The sequence below is a fragment of the Adiantum capillus-veneris genome, chromosome 3 (genome assembly GCF_014529385.1).
Source record: "Adiantum capillus-veneris isolate H3 chromosome 3, ASM1452938v2, whole genome shotgun sequence".
NCBI classification, from domain to species: Eukaryota; Viridiplantae; Streptophyta; class Polypodiopsida; order Polypodiales; family Pteridaceae; genus Adiantum; species Adiantum capillus-veneris.
The window spans coordinates 49,803,984-49,819,102 of record NC_140933.1 but is presented as its reverse complement, the minus strand read 5'-3'; the positions used below and the strand labels follow the sequence as shown (position 1 = coordinate 49,819,102).

Sequence of the window (15,119 nt, the reverse complement as noted above, 5' to 3'; positions counted from 1 at the left end):
ATCTGGGATTTCCAATGGATGTAACAGGCCAGCTTTCCTAAGGCGCTCTGCCTTATTGACTTGACACTGAGCGCATTTCTTCACATAGCTCTCTATGTAAGAGCGCATTCTTGGCCTATAGAAATATCGCTTGACCAAAGCCAAAGTTCTTTGGATGCCTGGGTGCCCAACACTAGGAACATCGTGGTATTCGCACAAAATCCTTTGTTGAATCTCATCGATTTCCGGCACGTAGACTTTATCATTTCTGAACAATAGTCCACCTCTAATGGAATATTGTCGTTGTCTCGTCTCTCTAGCACGACTCACTTGGGTCTCCGGACCACCCAAGCCTGTATGCGAGTCATGCCCTGCTTCGACCTCGTTCCATATCTTGTCAAAATAGCCATCAGAACGACATAGCCCTCGGAGAGAGAGATAGAAATCCGTCGAGATTTCAGCCATGGACAAGGCATTAACCTCAGGAATCCTGCTGAGAGCATCGGCAACTCGATTGCTGGATCCTTTTCTATAACGGATCTCAAAGTCAAACTCTTGCATAAGCTCAACCCATCTAGCCTTCCGGCCTCTGAGATCACCCTGATCACAGATATAGCGCAAGGAATGATGATCTGTCCAGTGCAACAAATGTAGAGCCATACAAGTAGTGCCGCCATTTCCTCAGGGCGTGGACTACAGCATAAAGCTCCTTCTCGTACGTTGGATAACGCATCTCAGCGTCAGAAAGCTTCTTACTTTCAAGCGCGACAGGACGTCCATCCTGGTATAACGCCGCACCAATAGCATAATCATTAGCATCTGCTTCAACCACAAGCGGTTTGCTAGGATCCACAATGTGCAATATTGGCGCAGTAGTCACCAAGTGCTTTAGTGTCCGAAAGCTCTTGTCGAGACGCTCATTCCAGACAACAGGGGGATTACCTTTACGATGAGGACCCGAAGTCTTCGGCCCTTTCACCGCTCCGTTTAAAAGTTGTGTAAGCGGAGCAGCAACTTTAGAGTAATCCTTGATAAACTTGCGAAAGAATCCAGTAAAGCCTAAAAAGGACTTTACTTGGCGTACATTCTTCAGAATGGGCCAATTTCGCACTTTATCCAATTTTTCAGGGTCCACGCGAATTCCATCGCGAGTAATGATGTGACCCAAATACAAAAGCTCTTTCTTAAAGAATTCACACTTCGAAGCCTTAGCGTAAAGCTTCTCAGTTCTCAGTACTTCGAGAACAGTGCGTATATGCACTAGGTGCTCAGACAAACTTTGGCTGTAGATCAAGATATCATCGAGAAATACAACAACGAAGTTGCCTAAAAACGGTCTCAGCAGATCATTTATCATCTGCTGGAACGTAGCCGGAGCATTGGTCAAACCAAAAGGCAAGACCAAAAACTCGTAGTGACCATAACGCGTATGGAAGCGTGTCTTAGGAATATCTTCCAGTTTGATCCGTATCTGATGATAGCCTGATCGCAGGTCTATCTTTGTAAAATACAATGCTCCATGGAGCCGATCTATCAGATCGTCCATGCGCGGGAGCGGGTACTTGTTCTTGACAGTGAGTTTATTCAACCCCTTGTAATCTATGCAGAAGCGCATAGTGTTATCCTTCTTGCGAGAAAGTAGCACTCGCGCTCCCCACGGGGATTTGCTAGGCCGAACAAAACCCCTGTCGAGATAATCTTTTAGCTGTTGCTGAATCTCGTCCTCCTTGGTTTTACTAAACCGATAGGGTTGCTTTGAGAAGGGCTGACTACCAACCACCAACTCAATGCCATGATCTACTCCTCTCGAAGGCGGCAAGCCAGGAGGTAGATCATCAGGAAAAACATCCTTGAAATCAGTCATGATTTCTCGGATAAGGTTGGATTCGTCGGAATCCCCAAGTTCAACAGAAGAACATGAAACATTTTTACGAAATTCAGTGACAGAAGTACCAAGCACTAATGAATCAAACCAAGCAGATGGTACACATTGATAAAAGTCAACATCAGAATACTTTATTTCTTTATACATTTCCAAAGCAGTAACAGCTAGTATTGCAAAACCATTATTTACAGACTTCTGATTACAAAGCGACACAGATACATAAGGCATGTTCTTCTTAACAAAAACAAGAGAGTGATGTACATAGTCTATATACAATGAGTCTTGTTTATCATAAAACCATGGAATTCCTAAAATAACATCTGCTCTGTCTAGGCGCATGATGTGGAAATCCAGGTTCTCTTTGTAACCAGCCAGCTCGAGCGACAAGTCTGGAACCATCCGATTCCATACATCTGTATCCACGCCACGAGCCATCTTCATGCGATACTCATGGTCAGTGTCCCGCGTTCGCAGGGTCAGTTTCTGCACCAATTTTGCATCCACAAAATTGTGTGAGCTTCCATTATCAAGGAGTACGGTTACGTCGTGACCATTGATCTTTCCGGGGAAATGGAGAAGATCGTGCTTATCAAACACTTTGGTGCTAAAAGTACAGTTAGTGCATGAACTGTGCGCTAAATGATGGATTTCAACTTGAACAATATCAGAGTTACCTGAGATCTTGTGGATTTGAACCGAAGGACGGCCTTGCAGTTTCTACGTCTTTTTCTTCTTAGAGCAATTCTTGATTTGGTGACCCGTCTGGCCACACCCAAAACAAGCCCCCTTCTTCACTGCATGAGCAACTGAAGCATTTCTGGCTTTCTTCTTCTCCTGAGAAGATCTTGACGGTGATTTGGACGTATGCTGGAATCGGGGTCGCTTCCTCGAAGCACCCTCACCGGATTGATGGTCTGCAGTTCTTTTCTTCTCATAATTCGCTCCATTTATCAAATGGAACGTCCTGGCCTTTGCCATTGCATCCTCGACATCAGTCGGGGCTTTGTCCTTGATCAAGGCCCAACGGTAATCTTCATGTAACCCCAGCAAGTACATGTGCACGGCGTGCGTAGAATCCACCTTGCAGAAGGTGAGCGCCTCTTTGAAAGCTGTCGTATACTTATCAAAAGACAGAGTTTTCATCGAAAGACTCTGCAGTTTGGCATAAGCTTTCAAAGGGTCCATTTTAGCGAAATCCTTCTTGAATTTCACACAAAAATCAGCCCACGTCGTAGGCTTCTCTGTCATGTCACGCCACCAGGTAAGCGTCTTACTACGCAGATAGAGAGGAATCGTCTGAATCCTCCGTTCATCATGCTCCCCATGGAGATCAAAGTATGTGGTCCACTGGTGCATCCAGTTATTTACGGCCAATTCCGTACACTCTTTCTCTTCACCTGAGAAATTTGTAGTTTTGTACGGAATTGTGGCAGTCGGACCACCCTGGGAACGCCCAAAAGCAGCAATCTGCATCCGCAATTGCTGGAGATGGGTTTCCCCCTCGGAAATACGCGCAGTCGTCGATTGAGCTATATTTTCGAGAGTAGAAACCTGTACGACCCCTTTGAGAGAGGCCAGGCGAAGGTTCGTCTGAACATTCGCGTTTTCCAGAGCGGTAACACGCTGGTCGAAACTCTGGAAAGTGCTTGTAATCCATGTGTAGAGGGGATGCGTGAATGGAATTTGGATGTTACTTGGCGCGTCGTCACGCCGCACATTAGAGCTGGAGGAATCCATGGCGAAGTGCGTGAAAAACTGGAATTTTCACTTGAAACCGAGCCTTTTCTGCACTTTTCGATCGTGAAAAAGTGTAGTCCGAGGAGCTTCACGCGTCAGCGTAAACGTTTGAACGCGAGCAGGTGATGACGGGAGCGCGGGAGCGCGAGCAGGTGAGAGAGGGAGAGCTCAAGTGACGAGCAGAGGAGTGAAAAGAGAGGGCTCTGCAGACTTTTTAAGTCTCTGTAAGTGATTTTGTAATAAGTTGCAGGGTTCCCACTTTAACTTAAAAAAAATTAAAGTGTCCATACTATATTTTAAGATAAGTGTCCTTGGCCATAAAATAATGGGCACCCCTCTTATAAAAAAAATCAACGCAAAGTTCCCAGCGTTAAAAAAAAACCTACGCGCTGCCACTGCCGCGTGGAGATTACGAAGGAAAGAGGGGGCGTGTGGTTGCCCGTGGCCAGCACGCGCAAGGGGCGCCAGATAGGAGTGCCAGCGCTGCAAAAGAAATTCCATGCCAGCAACTACTTGGTCATTCCTTCCCTGCAAAAGAAATTCCACACTACAGAGTGGGATACCTGGAGAGAACGCCACTACAGAGAGAGAGATACCTCTCTCTCTCTCTCTCTCTCTCTCTCTCTCTCTCTCTCTCTCTCTCTCTCTCTCTCTCTCTATGCTTCGCACAGAGAACTTACAGAGAGATTGAAAGAGTCACTAGATGCTGAATTTTAATACAAAACCAGCAAATTAGGGGTAAATACACTGATTTTCATCGAAAACCAGTAAATTCAATAAAAATCTTTTGATTTACAGCACTTCCCGCTTTTAAATCGCTGAATTTTATCAAAAATGAGGGAGCAGTCTGTTAAATTTCACCTGCAAACATGCTCAGGAGAAGAAAAATGATTAATTAAATAACTATTTCATAAAAAATTGCATGAAACAAGGACTATCCGACTCGAACCTATCCGTAGGTGTGCACACAGTCCCTCGTGCAGCCAAGCCGGCTCTGATACCATGAAACGAATGAGGAGGATGGATCTCCCGGCCACACGGACCGCCTATAGATACACATCGGACGAACCACCCGACCATAGCCACCAGCCGGAAGCTCCCCCGTGCTGAGGCCAGCGTGCGAGGACGTAGGCGTGCACTTGCAAGACCAAGCGTCCCATACCACCCGGCCTCACCTCCTCGAGGTGACCTCGCGCACTCCTAGCCTCGCGGGCTAACCATTGGCACTCTGCCAGTGGGGTCGATAATTGTAAATGAGGCCTTGGCCTCCCTTTTATGATAATGGCCGGCCACACTGGCCGTGTTCACACTACGTTCGCCCGGACACTGGACGCCCATCCCGATGGCATCTGGGCTAGATCCCTTCTCCTGTGAGCGGGACATAACAATAGGAAACTCCTTTCTGAGTCAAAATGTGTATGGGCGAAGAAATCTCCGCAAACTTCCGAATGAACCGATTGTAGGATGAACATAAGCCCAAAAAGCTGCAAACTTTATCTATATTTTTTCAATCTAGGATAGTTTCTACTTTGGCCGTGTCCATTTTTACACCCTCTGAAGAGACGATGTGTTCCAAAAAGTATCTCTGGCAAGAAAAACTCGTTCTTCTTCCCATTAACCATGAATCTATGTTGCCATAATGCCTGAAAAACTTGTAAGAGATGGTGGCTGTGCTTTGCTTCCTCTTGGAGAATACGATGATGTCATCGAAAAAGGTGTATTGTTTGAAAATCCTATCGATCATCTTGTTGAACGTTGCAGAAGCGTTTGTGAGACCAAAAAGCATCATCAAAAGGCTTCAATCTTTGTACTTCTTGTAATAGGAACATAAGTCCAATCTCCGCAAACTTCCGAATGAACCACTTGTAGTAGGAACATAAACTCAAAAAGGCTTTTGGTTTAGCACTGACTATTTCAAGAGTTACCAATGAATCAGCAGGTTGAATCTGGTGGGTGCGGATTACACAAGAGGAGAGTTACTCCGCTCCTTTGTCACGGGTTACCTCGATGGGAATCACTGATTTCTTTTGAGATTTCAGGGATATTGACAGGTTGACAGTATTTTGCTGTATCCTGCTGAATGACTTTATGTAAAGAAGTACTATGAAATGGGAATTCCTAAAATGAACCTGTTACATGTGCTCTCTCATGTGTGTATTGTTTGCATATGTATTTTGAAAGATGCTAGATTTATGTGGTTTAGTACGTCGGTACTTAGAGTCAGTGTCTTTATGGTTGTATATATGCTTAGTTGGTTCTAGTTGTCACATGCATCACAATTTCTATGAGTCTAGAGTCTTGACTCTGGTGTTCAGTCTAGCATTTGCACACTTGCACTCTCCCTGCACAGACGGAGCCTCGACACCCCTATTGTACCCATGAGTCCTGGGCTTGGAGCTGAGTGTGCTGCCAGCCAGCGTTTGTTTTGTCTCATGAGTTGGTTGAGCTCCATTGTGTTTGGAGTCTACTGTTGAGTCATTTGAGTTTTCTTTGTTGTTCCATTGCTATTTAGTGTTAATCCTGTTTGGAGAGAGATTTCTTGCACATTGTATTGAGGGGCACCCACAGTAGAGAGCACAACATACTTTTCCAGCTACAAGTATGCAACTAATGTAAAGTGCATGGACATGCACGTCCTTTGTACAGGCTCACAAGGGTGCCAGAACATTCCTAGGCTTTCCTAAAGCCTAGAAGTAGGAGTAAGCTTGTCCACATGCACATAGGGTTTTATGTGCACGTGACATTCAATTATCTCTTGCACCTCCTATAGTTGCAATTGCTTTCATCCTTTTCCGCAGCTCATGGCTTATTAGGGTCAACCTTTGGTGCTACCCTTGCGGCCTTACTGCCATCATTGCCTCACCTCTTCTCCATCTGGTGTTGCATTTTCGCCCGTAAAATTTGCAACCAGATCTGTGTTTTTACTCACAATTGATCCTTTTGATAGCGGGTGTATGCAAATCGGTCCTAGACCCTTCGTAGCCCTCTGCAGCCCAATCGAGTGGGATTTCATTGCTATCAAATTCAGTCCTGAGGTGCTTCCTATAAAGAGTTTTTGTGGCGATCATCTCCCCTTTGAGTTGGGTGAGGTAATGCATGAGGTATATCATGTACATTGCTTCTATGCAATGAATAGAAAATACCATTTTGGAAATGGGATGGGGCCCTTGAGTGGGTTTGCTATCTGGAGATTGGTCCAAATCCTCTAATTTTACAGTATGTAGGATAGTAGCACATATCATGCTCACCATTGCCAACTGACACATCCAATGGTGCTTGCTGACATTCTCTCCCATGTATTTGCCAATAGCTTTTTCCAAGTGATGTGAACATTTAAGATCTTGCAGAGAACCCTTCATAATTAGTAAATCTTTTGAGATGTCCCGTGCTGATGCGACAAATAAGAAGCTATTGCTGTATGCAATTTGTGACTTGTAACAAGGCTGTACTACACAATCTCTTGCTAAGAGATCCAAATCACCACTAGCAGAGAACCCTTCATAATTAGTAAATCTTTTGAGATGCCCTGTGGTGAGACAAATAAGAAGCTATTATCTGTATGCAAATTGTGACTTGTAGCAAGGCTGTACTACACAATCTCTTGCTAAGAGATCCAAATCACCACTAGCAAGGACCCATTCAACCGGTCCAATTTGAGGGTTTAACCTCCCAAAAGTTGTCTAGGTATATCCAACCCTCTGTCAGTGGATGAGTACATTGCTACATCTTGAACACTAGTTTCTGTTCGCATGGTACCTACCAGTGAGAAAAATGGATGCTCCTTTATTTGCATTTTGTTGACTGTGATCTATTAGGGACATATTTGGAAGCTTAAGGCCGTTGGATGAATTTTGTGTAGAAATGTGCTTCAGCAGTGCTGTTAACTGTTTGCGTGCCACACAAGCTGAATGTTTTTGCTATGGTTCAAATTATGAATGCAGCAAGCTCTGCTTCCTCATTAGATAGAAGAAACTTGTGCTTGTAATTCATTATTACTGTTTCAACAGTTTAGGTTTGCTGTGTCTTTGGCGGGAAGTATTAAGCACTGTGCATGGCATATCATGCAGGTTCGAGCTTTGACCTCATCAGCACAAGAGGTAGCAATAAGCCAAATCAAGGAGGCAGGCTTGTTTCGTTCCAAGGCTCTCATTGGAGGGAATTGGGTGGGAGCAAATGATGGAAGAACTTTACCAGTAAGTTTGATTGGGTTGCCTTCCCATTTTTATGCCAAACATTCGCTTTGAAGAAGATTAGGAGATCAAACACAAAATGAGCCACATTAAAAATTTGAAACATGTATTTCTACAGTGAATGCTTGCAAGTTATTCAGTAGTTCTTTACATGCTTTCAGTGGTTGGAGAATTTTGTGCTTCTTTGTCTATTGCTAACCGTAGGATACCAACTAATGAGAAAATTGAGCAGGCATTGTTCTTCTTCTTGGTTTACTGACTGGCTCGTGAAGCTTGTAAAAACAGCTAGTTTTCTTGTGAATTGTAGCAAAATATTTGCATTTGGTACACCATTTTTTTGTAACCAATAAATGTGCCATGTGACAATTCTAACTCGAGCATACGTGGCCTACTTGGTCATGACACACTTCTTTTTGGTATGCTCGTCTAATGAATAAGTTGAAAAAATTGCAAATCAATAGCTGATACCTTCTCTTCATCTGTGATATGGAACAACTTGCTCAGAGAAGTCCAGGTGCTACGCCTTTCATGTGATTGGTGCAATATTAATTCCTTTGTAGTTAACCTTACGTGTGCTACTTTTTGAGTTCTTGCAGATTTTTAAAATTTAACCGTGTAAGAGAATCAAGTCATGTACAAGAAAAAGTTGTCGTCCTCGAGGATGGATCATAAGACGAGTGAGTTGTAAATCAAGAGAGTGATGAGTAATGCTTCATGTTTATGTAAATGCCAAGCCCTATGAATTGTGATCAACTCACAAAAGGTGGCAATGCACCTCAATGTGCTTGGTACAAGCATGCAGTACTGTGTTCCTCCCAACTGCCAATGCCCTCCGATTGCTAGTGAAGATGGTGGCGGCATATTGCTGTCTAACACCCAAATGATTCATAAGGATTCTAAGCCAAACACACTCAACCGTTGAAAGCTGCCTTGTACTCAGCTTCACAACTAGAAGTAGCCACTGTAGGCCACTCTTGCTCCACCACGATTTGCACGAGTTACCAAGTATGAAACAACAACCACTTGTGGACACACTAGTGTCATAGCCCCAACCCAATCCGAGTCTGAAAAAGCATGTAGATTTCACAGCAATTTCCCCAAGCATGAACCACAACCACTTGTGGACACATGAGTGTCATAGTCCCAACCCAATGCGAGTCCGAAAAAGCATGTAAATCTGGCAACAATGGTCCTTGCTTGAGATAAAATAACCCAAGATGTATAGAGCCACTCAAGTAGCATAAAGATCCGCTTCACAACCTGCAAACGCTTAAACCATGGGCTGTGCATAAATCTCCTCGCATCTGAGATTGCAAATTAAATGTCTGGCCTCGTAATCACCATGGAGGAGATTGGTGAGATCCGCCAGCGACCGATGGTGAATCTCCTGTCATTTAGCTCTTTTTGAGGATGCACCCACATTGTGTTGTATTAGCCCCCCATTCGCTTCACCCCCCACTCATATCCTACACAATCCGAGCTAGTTGCTTAGTTCACATCTAGCAGCTTAGGATTCCATAGTATTTTCATTTTGTTACTCACACTTTGTATCAATACACCACATTGTAACTTTCTGGTCTCATAGGTCACTTTGGCATTTTGAAAACGTTAATATAACATTTCATTTCATTTCATTTCATCTCTCTCTCTCTCTCTCTCTCTCTCTCTCTCTCTCTCTCTCTCTCTCTCTCTCTCTCTCTCTCTCTCTCTCTCTCTCTCTCTCGCGTCACCACCCCTGCCCGTGCCATGGCTTTCTGCCGCTCGCGCGTCACTTGAAGGGGCAAGGCAGTGCAATGGCAGCGAACAGGTTAGGCGACTTGGTTTTGGGCGATGGGCGACAAGCAAGGTAGGGAGAGGTAGCGATAGGGTTTGGGCGTAGCAAGGAGGAGAGCCTTCTCATCGCAGTCCCCTCGTCCCGCTCATCGCACAGCAGTTGGGCGACGGGTTCATGTACGACAGGGTCTCTCATAGTCTTCTATCGCGACTCTCGTAAGCAGCCCTTAAAGAAGTCTTCTATCACTATAGAAGTCTTTTATCCTTAAAGAAGTCTTCTATTGCTAGAGACTGTTCTATCGTGAAAATCTCTCCCTCTAAGGGATGGTTCACACGAATTCACACACACAACACACACAGATCACACAAGCGTGCGTATATGCAAGCAAGTGGGCCCGGGTGAAGCCCGCATCTTGCTAAATCTCTTTTCCTCCCGAAAAGAGATTTTTGCACGCTGTCGAAGGCGGCACATAGCAAGAGGTCGCCACTCTCTCTCTTCACAGGCCAAGGTGATCCCATCGCAAGGATTTATTCGGGTGCTTGGGGATGGACCAACCAGTCGATGCCGGGGATGACAACATTTATGAAACCCCGCCTAAATAGAAAGTGACATTTAGGCGGAGGTTTCGAGAGAGCACACTATCGCCAGGTTTTGTGAGAGCAGAGAAACTTTCTAGAGTCAGATAACTTAATGTACGAGAAGGTACAGGTGATGATGAAGGCGGAGCTGAGCCTCTTGAGGGGCGACATTGAAAAAGAGATGTATGCAAATGCGGAAACTTACAAAAAAGCTATGTATGCAGTTATGAGGAAAGAGATGCTTAAAAAGCGTGACGATATGTACGCATCATTGAAGGTCGAAATGCAGCTGATTGTGAGGGCAGAAGTGAATGTAATGGAATGTATGACGCAGAAAAGATTAGAGGATGCACTAACTATGTTTGAATCTTGGAAATAAAAAACGGAAGAACTCATTGATCGAAGCACTTAAGGCAGACCTTGCAGCTTGCAAAAAAGCCCCGCAAAGAGGCAGAAAATAGCCCTCAATGATCAAGGAGCTCGAAAGCATTAAGGAGCAAGTGAAACTCTACAAGAAGAGGAAGAGCAAAAGGCATGAACAACCTCTTCGTAAGCGGAGCACCTTTTCAAAACACAAGAGAAGGTTGATAAAGCAGAAAAGTGGATTGAGGACGCAAAGAAAGGAAAAAATAGGATGCCTAAAGCCACACCGACATGGACTATCATCGATATGACAATTGAGGAGGAGCAAAAGAGAAAGACTAGAGCCCTTCATGTGCATGTTACAGGTCTCAAAGACATTGGAAAAATAGAAGAAGTGCAAGAGCACTCGAAGCGCATGGGTATTTCTGAACCTACACACATAGGTGCTTGGAGTTGGCAAGAAGGGAAGTGATGAGAAAGGAAGGTCCAAGGAAAGAGCACTCATTATACGTTTCCCTACATTGGGAGCTAGGAAGGAATTCTTGAAGAAGAGACCAACACTCGAGCAAACTGGGATATTTTTGGGTGATGACCTCACTCTAACATAGGTAGCCAATGGCGAGGGAGAAAGGGAAAATAGCTTGCTACAGGGGAGGGAGAGTAGTGGTGTTGGAAAAACGCACCGCATGACGGTGCGAGACCTATGGGACCAACCTTAAAATGGCAGCATAGAATTGTAACGGATCAATGAAGCTAGATGTAGGCGCATTTGAGGATAGCTTTAAGGGAAGAGACATTATTTTTTACTCGAATAACGCATCAGACTCCTTGCAGCACATTACCTAGAGTGACGGGATACCATTGGGAGACTACTTGTAGGCAAGAAGTGAGATCAACGCATAGAGGACGGGGATCAGGAGGTGTGGTAGTCCTATTTAGGGAGGAGCTGCAACCCCTCATTCATATTGTTCGGAGGGATGAGTAGGCCAGATATATGTGGGTCAGAGTGAGAGCAGAGAGTCGAGACAGGGAGGCCACATCTACATTGCAATATGCTATTTTTCCCCCAACACGTCTCATTATGCATCGCCCAAGGGGGAGTAACCCTACATGATATTGGATGAGGACATATGGGAGTCCTCTAGGGATGGAGATGTCATTCTTTTGGCGGACTTCAATGCCAGGACGGGCCAGTCTCAGACAACTTTCTACAATACCTCAGAGGAAACGTTGAGAGAATTGGATGTCAGTGATATGGGACTGGCTAGGTGTTTGTAGGATGAAGAGCACACTGGATATGGGGGGTATCTGACAGATTTGGGGACTGCACATGGACTGGCCATCTCCTCAGATTTCGAGCGACGAGTGGGTTCACTTGCTTTCCTCATAGACATGGGGCCAGCACAGTGGATTATGTTTTGGCTCCGCCTAGTTGCATACCCTCTATTCAGGACTTCACAATCAGGCCGAGGCCTATTGGGGTAGCAGTAGATCATGCTCTCCTCACGTTTACCGTCTCATTCCAGTTTAGCACAGCTCGATTGGTATAGACACCTATGCATACCCGATACACTTTTACTTCAAAGATTGATTTTGTCTACATGGATGGTATCTATAGACGCTTATGCATAGAGGATCTGGGGAGACCTTTAGGGGAGCTCACTTATATATTGACAGATACTACAGGATGCAACAGCAGAGGCATACCCCCATACTGAGCCTGGGCAGCGCCAACGTTCTGGGAGCACACCCTAAAATAGCTGGTATGATGAGGAGTGCAAAGAGACGAGAGCCTGCAACATCAAATGCAGGTACTTCTAGGTGTCATTACTCATAGGCAGTCACGGATTGCTTCTCGGCATTTGGTACGACGAAAGAAGAGGGCGTTTCTAGCTCGGCTAGAGCAGGATTTATATCAGTTGTTTTTGAGTCAGGATTCAGGCCAGGCATGGCGACTCTTCCATGAGCACTCCCCCCAACCGGTCATCACTTCTACGGAGGTATGGGGTCAGTATGCATCATCGCTCTACACCGTCTCAGGGCAGCCACCTCTTCCAGACCTGCTAGAGCCATTCCCACACACGTGCTTTCTTTACCGCCGGGATGGTAAAAAAAGCTATTGACAGGATGAAGACTAGGAGAGCATACGATCATGATACGGGCAGCAGGAAAGGCGGGTTTCAGGAGAGGTTTCTCTACTCGTGATCATATTATGACACTTAGAGCCATTATTGAGGAGGGGAGATCACGTGGAAGACGGCTCTATTGTTGCTTTGTGGACTTCCGCAAAGCCTTCAATACAGTGCCCAGAGCTAGATTGATGCGTAGACTGCAAGAGATGGGGGTTCCAAAAGAGCTGGTTGGTGGATCATGGCTCTATACAAGTCAGTAGTGGGGCATGTGCGCACTCCAGAGGGGATTTCTGATTTGGTTCACTCCACTATTGGGGTGAAACAGGGCTGCCCGCTATCTCCTACACTATTTGGCATGTATGTGGATGAGGTTTCTGACTACATTGAGAGGGATGGTGATAGAGGAGCACAGTTGGCAGGGACATGGATCCCACTACTACTATATGCTGATGATAGTGTTGATTTCCGACTCCTGGAGGGGATGCAACATCATTTAGATGCTTTGTACACATTTGTCCACGATAGCGGATTGTCTGTTAACCTAGGGAAAACCAAGGTTATGGTGTTTAACACCACACCACCGTGGGTAAGGAGGTCATCACCTACTTTTACATATGGCCAGGAGACGATGGAGTATATATATGCATACACCTATCTTGGGGTAGTCTTAAGTGGACCGGTGTTTTCATTGAGGAGAGCAGTAGAGACTAGATTGACGAGAGCTTATGTAGCCTAGGGAGGATTGGAGAAGATGTGTTCGTACTACGTAGGCTCAGTTTCAAGAACCTCGAACAAAGTTGTGGCTTTTTGACACTCTAGTGGCTTCAACTATACTTTATGGGGTTCATATTTGGGGACCCTTGTGGACCACTGATGGATGGAGATGTATGGAGAGGCCTCTAGTCTCTATGATCTCTTGTCTGGTTCAGGCTAAGGCCTCAGTGCCACATGAGATTATTCGAGTCGAGCTAGCTGCTCCCCCTCTCGTAGTCGAGGCCCTTACTAGATCAGTTTCCTTCATGCATAATTTATGGGACCTCCCCAAAGACAGATATGCTCGGCTAGCCCTTGAGTCATCTTGATTGCTAGCGCTACAGGGGGACACAACATCTGGTATGGGCAGATGACATCATGGTTTCTATCACATGGCTTCAGCATGGATAGACTGCTTCCATTCCAGTACTCCTTGGATGCACTCTCCCTATCTCTCACACGGAAAAAGATCACTAGACTTATACGTCAGGATTTCATTCAGCTAGATAATAGAAGCACATGGATACAGCCGATACAGGAGTTGGGCACAAAGATTCTCCAACTAACAGAGGATGGATATGTGATCAAACCGGCCTATATGGACACTCATTTATCCTATGGGATACGATGTGCTATTGGTCAGATGCGCACATCATCGCATCAGCTAGAGATTGAGACTGGCAGATTTAGGAGAGTACCAGCAGAAGCCAGGATATGCCAGCTATGTAATATAGAGCCAGAGACAGAGTTACATCACATTTGTCATTGTCCGGTATACTATGAGATACGAGGCTGCTTTCACTGTCTATTCAGAGAGGGCTTTGGACCGTTGGCTAGAGTCATGAGATAGCAGGATCAGAGATGCCTTGGGTTGTTTTAGCCAGAGCTGTGCATAGACACAAGGAAAGTCCCTTGAGGACACCAAGTATCAGGAGACATTCACAGAGGAGATCACTGACCTCTTTAGAGTAGGGACTCAACAACTGGATGAGCATGCTTCGCATCAGACTTCAGTGCCCACTTCTATCAGACGTATATTAATGGACAAAGCCAGTGAGCTCGGGAGAGCTAGACGCCCACGTCTACGGGGGAGACCGTGACATCCACGGAGGCTCCACCAGAGAATCAAGACTATTCTAGCACGACGCGGGAGACGCCCAGTACGATTATTGATAGAGGCGGACATTGATCAAGCTCTTCAGCGACCAATCCAATACTTTCTCGGACAATGCCCGATGCTGGGCATTTTCAGGCATGGATGATGATGATGATGTTGTTTTTCAGGTTGATGATGTGAGTCTTTTAGTTTTAGTCTTTCACTTTACTTCATTTTATTTTTGTACCCAGACATTGGATTACATCCACAAGGATTGTATCCGCTTGGTCTCATAGGTCATTTTGGCCTTTTGAAGATGTTTAATATAACATTTCATTTCATTTCATTTCTCTCTCTCTCTCTCTCTCTCTCTCTCTCTCTCTAGGGTCATGAGTTATGAGGATCAGAGATGTCTTGGGCTATATAATATATCTACTTGAGTTACATAGATATAGAGACACTTTGATGGGGAGAGCTAGAGAGAGACAGTCTCAGAGACAGATTACAGATTTCTTTTCACTAGATATGGGACAGCCAGAGGAGCAGCCATACCTGCAGAGCTCGGCCCGCACTCATTCGACCACTACCGGCACTCTCATCAACCGAGCGCTGGAGCTACGGAGATCCAGACG

General features: G+C 45.3%; 1 protein-coding gene across 1 annotated transcript in view; it reads left to right on the top strand.

Annotated features, from left to right (window-relative positions):
• Positions 1–15,119, top strand: part of ALDH5F1 (aldehyde dehydrogenase 5F1) — a 148,479-nt gene that overhangs the window by 22,424 nt on the left and 110,936 nt on the right. Inside the window, exon 2 of the mRNA XM_086508591.1 lies at positions 7,669–7,794. Within this exon, the coding sequence (XP_086364717.1) occupies positions 7,669–7,794 (126 nt within the window). The remainder of the gene's footprint in view (positions 1–7,668; positions 7,795–15,119) is intronic.